The following is a 12140-nucleotide window of genomic DNA, read 5'->3' on the forward strand; positions in this document are numbered from 1 at the left end:
AAATGTTTGGTAGAATTTGCTGTGAAGCTATCTGGTCCTAGACTTTTGTTTGTTGGGAGTCTTTCAATTACTGATTAAATTTCATTGCTGGTAATTGGTCTGTTCAAATTTTCTATTCCTACTTTAGTTTTGGGAAGTTATATGTTTTTAGGAATTTATCTATTTCTTTTAAGTTGTCCAAAGTTGTCCAACTTTTGTTAGTATATAGGTTTTCATAAATTTCATATATAGACTTATAATTGTTTGTACTTCTATAGTGTTGGTTGTTGTTTCTCCTCTTTCATTAGTGATTTTGTTTATTTGAGTCCTCTCTATCTCTCTTTTTCTTTCATGAGTCTGGCTAGAGGTTTATCAATTTTGTTGATTTTTTCAAAGAATGAGCTCCTGACTTCATTGATCTGTTCTATTGTTTTTTGTTGTTGTTGTTGTTGTTGTTGTTTTTAGCTTTTATGTCACTTATTTCTGCTATAATATTTATTAATTCCTTCCTTCTGCTGTCTTGGGTTTTATTTGTTCTTCTTTTCTAGCTCCTTTATGTATAAGGTTAGGTTGTGTTTTTGAGATTTTTCTTGCTTCTTGTGGCAGGCCTGTGTTGCTATAAACTTCTCTCTTAGAACTCTTTTTGCTGCATCCCATATTTTTATGATTTATTAATAAAGATTATATGTTATAACAGCTTTTCTATGGTCTTAGATATAAATTTTAGCTTTCAGTGTATTTAGAGGCCCTTCTTAAATTTTTAATATTTCAAAGAGGTGTCAATGTTTAAATTTTCCTTCTTTTCTCAAAATTTTGATTAATAAACATGGCCTATATAAGTAGACCATATCCATTTATAAGTGAAAATAATTTACAAAAGTGCATTGGTTCCATTGGTTGGGTACTAGGAGAATCGAGTTCATTGCTAAGGATGGTAGGAGTGTTGGAAAATATTTTCTTCTTGTTTTTCCTTAATGTTGCAAAGGGGTTTCTGAGAGCAGCAGTGTTGGAAATCGACCCCTGGTGACCCTGGATGTCTACTATGTCATCTCAATATGCTTAGAAATTCTAAATGTTCCAAGAAATATGCTTGGTAAGGGACATACACTCCTTTTGTAAATCTCTAAGTCAGTCATAGCCAATAAATAATAAACAGCAAATGCAAACCACATATGTTATTTTAATTTTTCTAGTAGCCACATGAATAGTAGTTAAAAGAAGCAGGTGAAGTTACATGTGGCCAGTGAAGTTCTACTGGACAGTGCAATTCTAGATGCATGGATGGTAGGTGTGTTTCAGGCTACTTTAATTCTGTAGGAAAGTCATTAATTGTTGTTAAACAAAATCAGTCTCTTCCTTAATGCCCCAAATCAATTGAATATTAATATTTTATTTTAGGTACAAATACAAGCATTTATGAACAGTACTTTTGGAAAAATCTTATCTTCTCAGCAGGCCCTTCAGCTGCTTCAAAGGTATTTTTAATGCATTAAGGGGTATAGTTTCTAGGTGCGATCACTTTATATCTGAAAATGCAATTTCAAATAAGATATTTTTGGATATCTCTCCTCTGTAAACTTTGAGACTTATATACATTAATCTTTCAATGATCATTAAATAGACTGGTAAAAATGTGAAATATAGCATGATATTTTTCATTGCATTTTTTAAAAAAAGATTTATTTATTTATTTATTCAGAGAGAGAGAGAGAGAGAGAGAGAGAGAGAGGCAGAGATACAGGCAGAGGGAGAAGCAGGGTCCATGTAAGGAGCCGGATGTGCGACTCCATCCCGGGCCTCCAGGATCACACCCTGGGCTGCAGACAGCGCTAAACCGCTGTACCACTGGGGCTGCCCTCGTTGCATTTTTTGAAGCAGAAAGTCTTTCAATAAGAAAATGAAATTATTTCACATGATTTTTTTCCTCTAGCTATGTAATATATCTGAGGTTAATTCCATAAACATTATTGGAGAGGGAGCAAATAATATTTGATTCTGCACACTGCAAGAATTTCCAAGAGTGAAATTATCTAAGGGTAGTAGATCCTCAGACTTCACATTTTTCCTCCAGAGTGCTCCTGCTGCTTCCTTTCCCTCTATCTTGGCAACAGTGATCCGTGGAAGGGCAGACTGGTCAGACTAGGAGCCATTTCCTTCAAGCTCAGCGAGGGCTCATGGCCCGTATTAGGGACCCCTTTGGGAACTCTTTCCTGAGAGTCAGTGCATCTGGGTTTGGGCCCAGTTTTGCTATAGTTCCACATCTCTCAAAGGATGGGTCATACCTGTGAGACCTCATGACATTGAAAGAGTCCATCCAGACTTATGAAATGATTTTGACAACTGAAAGAACTGCACATATATATGGCAGTACTGCTTTCTTGGCCATTTCCCTCTTGGTCTCAATCTATCTTTTTGTCCGTCCATCTCTCTTTTTTACCTCTAATACTCTGGTGTAAATTCACTGTATTATCAGGACGTTATCATCCTAGCACTTCCTATGCATCACTCTGTTTGAAAGGGGAAGTGATCTTTGGCTGACAGATCACTGTTAGGATATGGCTACTTGGAATTATGTGAGCATCAATATTGGCAGAGGGATGCTCAGTGTGCTGCCTCCATCTTGGCTAAGCCAGTCTTCCCCACTCATTTTTTCAATTTTGGTTTAAATGTCTCCTTCGAAAGGGGAGTCTTTCTCCACTCCCCAGACTTGACTGAGTTCCCCTGATATATGCCTTTCTGGTACTCTTGTCATTTAAATAATTATGATGTAACTTGACTAAAACTACATTTTTCCAAAGCATAATTGGAGGCTCCAAGAGGCCTGGCACTATACCTGTCTTGTTCTTCTCTTTGTCTTGGGACAATGCATGAAGCCTGGTATGAATATTTGTCAAATGAGTGAATAAATGGATTTTTAGGATGGCAGCAACTCTTTTTTTTTTTCAGATTTTATTTACTTATTTGAGAAAGAGAAAGAGAGATCGAGCACAGAAGCTGGCAGAGGGGCAGAGGGAGAGGGAGAAACAAACTCCCCACTGAGCAGGGAGATGGCAGCAATTCTTAAGTATGATTCCTGTTTACTTTTTAATTATTCACCTTCGATTACTTTTAGATTCCAGAAGCTGAAAATCCCCTGTCTTCAGTCAGAAATAAACCACACAATTGAGCGTATTCTTCAGTATTATGTGGCTGAACTTGAAGCTACTAAGAAGGCAAGGTTCATGTTTGTAAATAGAATAAGTACTTTAGTACAAAAAGAAAAGTATTATGAAAAGTGTTTACCATTATAATCTTGTCCCAAACTTTTCAGAATGACCCCTCATTGCTAAGTATCTCTGATATACCCCTCTATACGTTGGAAGGTGTTGACAGCATACTGGACAGCCAGAGTTACATTCCTATGCTCTTAACAACTGTTGTTGGTTTTTTTCTTTTTTTTTCTTTTTGCAACAGGATTTGTGTGTGTATAGGAAAGCCCATCTAAGTTAATACTGCTGTGTATAGAAATATGGACTCTGAAGAATATTATAACAGATATGATGTAGTTTATGTGCTCCCTCATTTGAAGATCTCCTTAAAATTTGGGATAAACTATAGAAAAAATATACATGCAATGGAAAATAAGGGTTAAGAGAGAATTAAATGTCATGCATTGTAGACATCATAGTTTCTGAGCCACAGATTATCTCTGAAGTGCATTTGCATATTTATTGACTACCTCCTGTGTATAAGACAAGTGAATACAAATGTGTTGAATATTTTTGCCTCTTCCATTGTGTTGAATTTTGAACATTAATACCAGATCTTTAATTGCAGCTTTATTACTCTCAAAAAGATGACCCCCCTCTTGCTCGAAACATGCCCCCCATAGCAGGAAAAATACTCTGGGTGAGGCAGCTGTATCGCCGGATAAGTGAACCCATCAACTATTTCTTTGTAAGCCAATAGTTACATTTGCACTATGAGGATTATGGCAGTTTTAACACAAGACATATATTTTAGCTGTAATGTCTGTGCCCAATAAGTAGTTAGAACTAATGCTTTCATGAGGCAAAGAAAATTTAGTTTAAATGTGCTTGAGGGAGACTAAGCCAATTCTCTCATGTTTGGTAAGTAAGCTCACTTAACTATAGCTAATCTTTAAGGGGGAGAATCTTGTAACCTTGTGACTTTGAGTAACACGGGACACATGATCAAGGTGTTTAAAGAGTCATTGCTTTGAAAACAATAAAGTATAGGTGTAGTCCTGAGGATTACTTCTATGTGTGGACAGATAGGTCACTGACATATGTTAGCAAACGTGAAGACATTCTTAGTGTATTCCCGAATAAAGAACTGAAATCTAGAGCAAAGTATAATAGAGTATATGCATTCTCTGTGTCCTTAAGATTATTAAATTTCTGGAAAACCCAGTATACTCTTAGGCCCTGCTGGCATTCTGAAATCGTCAGTTTGCCTTCTCTTTGTTTTTTATTTGATTTGGTTTTGTAAAGAGAACCACAAAGCAGAGTTGGTTTGTGTAGGGTGGTATCTTAAACCTACATACAGAACAAAATAACTACCAAAAATAGTCTTGCAAATAATTTTAGTATTTAAGCATTATTGGATATTAAGTCTTTGTTGTTTCAGGTTCACTGCTATCAATAATTTTACTGTTCTTACTATTTGTAAAATAAAATTCAAACCCTGGCCTTAAAAAAGTAGCCAGGATGAGGAGTCCATTGTTGATGGACTCTGTAATGACAGAGCCGAGATTGCCCTGTTTTTGACATCTGTGAATCAAAACATAAAACATTCAATTTTTACATAAAGAAATTTGGCTTTTGTTCTTTGATACACAGTTACTTTTTTTTAAGTGTTGGAATTGGGGGATTTTCTCTGATATTCACAGTTGAAGGAAAATCAATCCATTGTGTCTTATCCAGAATTGTGGGGAGGGAATAGAGAATTGAAAGCGGAGGCTCTCAGCCTAGCTGGGTATAAGGCTAGAGACCTTTCTGTCTGTAATGGTTCCCTACTTCCATCTCTAGTTTGTATGGCTTTCCTCATCTGTTTTACTCTGAGGCAAAATCTAAGGCATAATTATTTGATGACATTTTAAATACTAATAGCTTTATGGTTAGAATACAAAAGCAACCAGCAGTCTTTTAATTATAAATCTTTTTTTTCCCCTAAAAAAAAAAAAAAACAGAAAAACTCAGAAATTTTGTCAAGTATGGAAGGTAAAGCTGTCATTCGTCAGTATAACAAAATTTCCTATGTTCTGGTGGAATTCGAAGTGGTCTATCACACAGCCTGGGTCAGAGAGCTCTCACAGTTACAGTATGGTGTGTATAAAACTCCACAGTGATGCTATGGAGTGGGTATAAGGTGATTTTGAATGAATTCATGGTTCTGGAGAATTTTCATATCCCTTTTATACAACATTACAATGATTATATTTATATTTGGGGATGATGCAATTATTTTTTATAGTTGTTAATAATATTCTGATTTTATAAACAAAAGTTGCCATCACCTTAAAGTTGATATACTTTGTGACTTCCCATGAAAAGGCAGTATTTAAAAGTAAATATTGAGACTCTTCATGGATAATTTCTCCATAGATTTAGGGGAAGTTTTTCATATTCAATTTGATCATATTATAGATTCAGATCTCAGTCCTAATCAGGGAAGAAAGAATGGCACTTTTCTTGTTTTCCTCCCTCCCTTCCGTTCTTCCTTTTTCTATAACTGAATTTAAATTCACTTTTGAGCTCCAGTAAATTCATAGTATTAGGGCTGTGTCTGAGTACCTCTGCAGAGTGCCAGAGCATAGGGCAGAGTCCACTGTGAGGCAAGGGATGGATGGCTTTAAGCATCATGTGTCCATGCTGGTATCCCCTAGGGTGTTTGTTACTGTGTGGACTCCATTGGTGGTCAGTTCAGATTCCTGCTTTGTCCCATTGTAACCTTAAGCTCTTATCTGTAATCTTGGTGGAACCTTGATGTGTCCCTTGATGGGAAGATTTCTCCCTCCCATACCAGGATCCCCATTCCAACAAAATTGCAGACACAGGAAGCACAGATTCTGTGGCTGAGTCACTGGCAGTGACGATAAGGGAGGCCACTCTTTTTCATCCTCTTGGTTCCAGGCCCATATATTTCAGCTGTATGAGGACATATGCTGTTTTCCACATCATTAATTCACCCCTGCCTTTGTCCCTGAGGTCAGGGTCCCAACCCTTGCAGGTTGTCCTCCCCAACTGGCACCTTGGTTTAGCTTTTATTAAGCCAGTCATACCGGGCCAGCTGTTTGCAGGGAATGAGTGTGGGAGGACCCTATGGAGCCAATTGAAAACCAGCTAAGGAGCAATACTCTCAAAGGAGCATCAGGAGAAACTTAAAATTCACATTATGGGAAAGGAGAAGACGGAATTGTTCACTGACGTGTGGAACAGGTATTATTCTGTTTCTGCATTATCCTACACCTTCCTACTTTTCTTTGGTCCTGGTGATTTTTCCTCTTATCAGCATGTGTTCAAAAAACAAGTTCACCAATCACCTGTTCCATGTAGCTGCTCCTTATTCTTCTACAGCAGAAACTAATGTCTTCCTCCTCCAGAGTCCTCTACACAATTTATCTGCTGCTCTTTCTCATGACACTTACTGCTTTATGGATCTGTCTCATCTGCCCACACAGTCCAAGGGTACTCTCTATGTCTGTTCATCTTTGTATCCTTTAAAGAACAGTGATAACAGACACTTACGTAGCCCTTACTGTGTACTAGGCGTTGTCAAAGCACTTTACATGTGCAGCTTCCTTTAATCCTCACGGATTAAAGGAGGGGAAGCTGTGCTTATCCTCATTTTATAGATGAGGAAACTGAGGTACTACAAGATTAAGTCACCTGCACAAGATCATCGCACATCTAGGAAGTAGCAAAGCTGGGACTTAAACGTGCCTTTCTTATGAACACAGATCAGTGGAAATGAATTGCTCCGCAGTCTTCTTGTTATATTGACGTGGCTATATTTAACCATATAGGAACTCGGAATAATAATTGGGGACCTTGTATTGGCCTCTTTTAGGTGGTTGCTCTATAAGGTTTAATGGAATGTCACTCAGTTCTGGAACTGACTTCCTGGCTGCAATTATTCTTAGTGGTCTCAATGACCATTTTGTCCTTTCAAGAAAGCTCATTACAGCCTTAAGGAAGATAGATTTCATTAAATGAATGTTTCAAGGTTATTTTGGAATTTACTTGAGAGGATAAATGATTTCTAGCTCAATTTTAAAAAGATTTCAAATGAATTAGGTAAAATTTTCAGTTGAAATCCTCATTCAAGCAGCATCATTAAGAACCATTTCAAGACTGATTTTTATCTGATGAGTAAAAGTCAACTAACTTCAAAGGGATATGTAGACCATTTCATTTTATGAGAAATTCAATGCAGCTGCACTCTATGAAGTAATGTGAGGCTTGGGAGATACATAAGAAATTCTCATGTTAGTAGTGTTTGTTAATATAAGATATAATTTAAGCTAGCACATACTCATCGAGAAGTGTGTTATTATTATGCTTCTAGAAGTAATTCATGTTAGGATAACAAAGAAGCTAAGGCTACTTGCCACTAACTGGGATTATATATTTCAATTCATAATGAAAAGCATGCCTGCAAATACCTATTTATGTGAATGATGTTCAGAAAGTAGTTTAGGTGTAGCATAAAAAAAAAAAATTTCTTCTGTATCCTAGAAGCTCACAATGCCATGGTGTTTAATAAATATTTCTTACTGATACTGAGCTTAGTTACCAGAAATTCAAATAGAGGCTTAATTCTTTCTTTAAAGAAACAGTTTGGGGTTAGTTGTGGGAAAGGGTTTATCATATGAGGTATGTCATATTTTGTAGTTGTGCACACCTTCCAGTTCTCCCAGGGGTTAAATCACAATCCATTAAAAGAAACCACATTGTATTATAGTTCTATCACACCCACTCAGAAAAGTGTTGCAGTTCATAGCATGAAGGCTATCTCCTTTTCATTTATTTTTATCTCTCTGGATCTGATTTTATGGGTTTGCAGAGATTCTGCATTCATTTATTTAAGTTTTGAGCACTGACCACATGTCAGATGCTATGCCTCATCACCTGGGATATCCAACACTATTATTCTATAAAGAAGTCAGTACCCAGTAGGGAAGGCAAGCATGTAAACACAGCTGGGAGCAGAAAAGAAATCCAGAAAAACTAATGTCAATAATTGTTTATTTGTAGCTTTACAAGCCACGCTTTTTGTGCGACACCCAGAAACAGGGAAGTTGCTGGTTAATTTTGATCCCAAAATTCTGGAAATTGTTCGGGAAACTAAGTGCATGATAAAAATGAAGCTGGATGTACCAGAACAGGCAAAGAAATTGCTAAAATTGGAAAGTAAATTGAAAGCAGACAAACTGTATTTGCAGGTAAGATAGATTATATATGTATATGTATATGTATATGTGTATATATGTATATGTGTATACACATATATATTTAAAATTTTTATTTATTAGAGACAGAGTGCAAGCAGGGGAGGGGCAAAGGAAGAGGGACTCTGAAGCCAACTCCATGCAGAGCCTGACTTGGATCTTGACCCTTCGAATTTGACATCACGACCTGAGCAACACCAAGAGTCTGATGCTTAACTGACTGAGCCACCCAGGCATCCCAAGATAGATTATATTTTAAATTATTAAATATTTTAAAATTATTTTTGAAGGAGTTTTTTTTTTTGTAAAGGAAAAATATATCACTGCAGTTGTGCTGATGTGGTATTGTGGTATTGGTATTTGTTACTATGTAGATTATTTTCATTTTTCTTCAGTATTATTGAGGTACAGTTGACAAAATTATAAGACACTTAAAGTGTACACCATGATGAATTGATATACATATACATTGTGAAAGGATGCCTCTTATCTAGTTCATTCATCACTATATATATATGTGTGTGTATATTAAAACAAAAAGAAACAATGTATATTTGTTTATATATACACATATATGTTTGTTTCTTTTTGGTGAGAATGTTCTACTCTCTTAGCAAAATTCAATTATATGATGTAGTGTTATCAGTTACAGCCACTATGTTATTATACATTGGCTTTTCAGTCTTCAATCATCTTATAGCTGAAAGATTGTACCCTTTTACCAACCTCTTCCTATTTATTCTCTTCCCACCTCTAGCCCCTGGTAAGCACTTTTCTTGTTTTTACAAGTTCAGCTTTTTTAGATTCCACATACAAGTGATAGGGTATTTATCTTTGTCTGCCTTATTTCACTTAGCATAAGGCCTCCAAAGTCCATCCATGTTGTTGCAAATGGCAATGTCTTTTTTTGTCATGGCTGAATAATATTCCATTGCATATTATACCATATTTTCTTTATCCATTCATTTATTGATGGATGTTTCCATATCTTGGCTATTGTAAATAATGCGGCAGTGAACATGGGAGTGCAGATAGCTCTTCAAGATCCTGACTTCATTTCCTATTGATCTACATCCAGAAGTGGGATTGCTCTGTCATATGGTATTTTTTTTTCATTTTTTGAGGAACCTCCATACTGTTTTCCACAGTAGCTACACCAATTTACATCCACACCAATAGCACACAAAGGTTCCCTTTTCTCCATATCTTGGCCAATACTTTTTATCTGTCTTTTTGAGAATAACCATTCTAACAGGAGTGAGGTACCATCTCATTGTGATTTTGATTTGCATTTTCCAGATGGTTAGTGATATTGATTACCATTTTTCATATACCTATTGGCCTTTTGTATGACTTTTTTGGAAAAATGTCTATTCAGCTCCTTTACACACGTTTTAACTGGATTTCTGGGGTTTTTGCTATTGAGTTGTATGAGCTCCTTACATATTTTGGATATTAACTCTTTATCAGATATATGATTTGTAATATTGTCTCCCATTCCATCGGCTACCTTTTCATTTTGTTGATAGTTTCCTTTGCTGTGCAGTAATTTTTAGTTTGACACAGTCCACTTGTTTATTTTTTGCTTTTATTGTGTGTGCTTTTGGTGTTAAATCCAAAAATCACTGCCAAGACTGATGTCAAGGAGCTTACCCCCATGTTTTCTTTTTGGAGCTTTACAGTTTCAGGTCTTAAATTTAAGTCTTGGATCCATTTTGGGTTGATTAGTGTGTGTGTGTTATGACTTTCTAGTTTTCTTTTTTTTTTTTTCCAGTTTTCCTAACACTATTTATTAAAAAGACTGCCCTTGTACTTTTTATATTTTTATCTCCTTTGTATATTTTGCTTCTTTGTACATTAATTGACCATATACACATAGATTTATTTCTGGTCTTTCTATTCTGTTCCCTTGTTTATTCTTTATTTCATTTTAAATTCCAGTATAGTTAACATATAGTGTTATATTCCCTTGTTTCTTCTTTTTTTTAAAGATTTTATTTATTTATTCATGAGAGGCACACACACACACACAGAGGCAGAGACACAGGCAGAGGGAGAAGCAGGCTCCATGCAGGGAGCCTGAGGTGGGACTAGATCCCGGGTCTCCAGGATCACACCCTGGGCTGAAGGTGGCGTTAAACCGCTGAGCCACTGAGGCTGCCCCTTTGTTTCTTCTTTATAGCATTAAAATTCTGATGTGCAAATAGAAGATTGGGAAGAGAAAAGGACTTAATAACTTTGAAACCACTAAGTAAACATTTAAACAGCTTCATATTATTTATTTGGGGAAGAATTAACTCGAAGCCACATTTCCTATCACACCATGCAATAAATCAAGAAATAGTAAAAAATTGATCATTATGTTCATCTCTAAAAAATATCTAAAAGAAAATAGATAAGCCTATTAACTCTGATTGTGCATACATTTATTTTGATTCAAGAAAAGAAATGTGGCATCAGTAACAAATATGCTTTCATATGTCAGAAGACAAGGAACAGAAAGGGGAAAAAGGTATAATGACAGATATCGTGAAAAGATAATTATCCAAGCTATTTAAAATGCGTAAATATAGAAAGATAATTAAATAATAAATATGGACAATGCAACTCTAGAAAGCTCCACTGACTTACTGTTTAAGGAGATGCTAAGATAATTTACAGGTGAAGAAAAACTATGATAAATTAATATAAATTTATGTAAGCAGCCTTAATCTTGGCAGAGCTATGAGGAAACAGGTATAATGAAACCTTCCTGGTATGAATCAAAATATGACTTCTTTAAAATAAATTAAAAGTCACACATACCATTTTGACTTTCAACAGGGTCTTCTGCAGTATTATGATGACTTATGTCAGGAAGTGCCTTCGGTATTTGTCAATCTGATGGCCCCTAAAATGAAAAAGGTTGGTAATGCAGAAGGTTTATATTGTTTAAAACTAGATTCCCGTTCTACAGATTATGAATTTGAGAACATCTATTCTTGCCTAGATCCTCTGTCTTTTCTAGTTCAGCATATAATAGCTTTATTTTTTCTATAGAATGATTTCTTGTCAACAAGTTTTGTTGCCTTTGAAAAACAACTAAATCTAAATAATGAGCACCATTCTAAGAATCCATGATTCTTCATGGACAGCCAAATATGATTAAAAAACAAAGTCACAAAAAAAAAAGTCACCTTTACCAGGTATAATGGAGGGAAATATAATTAGTAAATATAAACTATAATATTTTCAGGTAATAAAAGAAAGCTTTAAAAAATATATATATATAAACACAGATGTTCCTGTTAGTCATGGAAGCTGCTACTTTTCTTTTCTTTTTCTTTTTCTAGGTGGAATCTGTATTGAGACAAGGGCTCACAATATTAACATGGTCATCTTTAACCCTGGAAAGCTTCTTTCAAGAAGTTGACTCAGTTTTGGATATGTTTAATCAACTTCTAAAGAAGGTGTGGTAGATACATTTTTTTTTAACCTACAGACATTAATACTCAGGCTGTAAGTAATACTTTGCTTATCTATGCAAGTTATTTATTTATTTATTTATTTATTTATTTATTTATTTATTTATTTATTATGCAAGCTATTTAAAGGGAGTGACTTTTAACTAAAAGGACTTTATTAAGTTAAAAAAAATCATGCTTTATGTTTCTCTGGCTGTTTTGGGACCTTTTCATTTAGGGTTGCCTTGTTTTTTGTCTCTGAATTA

The 12140-nt window shown here is 35.4% G+C and overlaps 1 protein-coding gene across 1 annotated transcript in view; it reads left to right on the top strand.

Annotated features, from left to right (window-relative positions):
• DNAH8 (dynein axonemal heavy chain 8) overlaps window positions 1-12140 on the top strand; it is a 363394-nt gene that overhangs the window by 68628 nt on the left and 282626 nt on the right. Inside the window, exons 14-20 of the mRNA XM_025418650.3 lie at window positions 1378-1454; window positions 3092-3191; window positions 3796-3915; window positions 5171-5306; window positions 8238-8425; window positions 11255-11335; window positions 11764-11880. Of these exons, the coding sequence (XP_025274435.3) occupies window positions 1378-1454; window positions 3092-3191; window positions 3796-3915; window positions 5171-5306; window positions 8238-8425; window positions 11255-11335; window positions 11764-11880 (819 nt within the window). The remainder of the gene's footprint in view (window positions 1-1377; window positions 1455-3091; window positions 3192-3795; window positions 3916-5170; window positions 5307-8237; window positions 8426-11254; window positions 11336-11763; window positions 11881-12140) is intronic.

This window comes from Canis lupus, chromosome 12 (genome assembly GCF_003254725.2).
Source record: "Canis lupus dingo isolate Sandy chromosome 12, ASM325472v2, whole genome shotgun sequence".
Taxonomy (NCBI): Eukaryota; Metazoa; Chordata; class Mammalia; order Carnivora; family Canidae; genus Canis; species Canis lupus.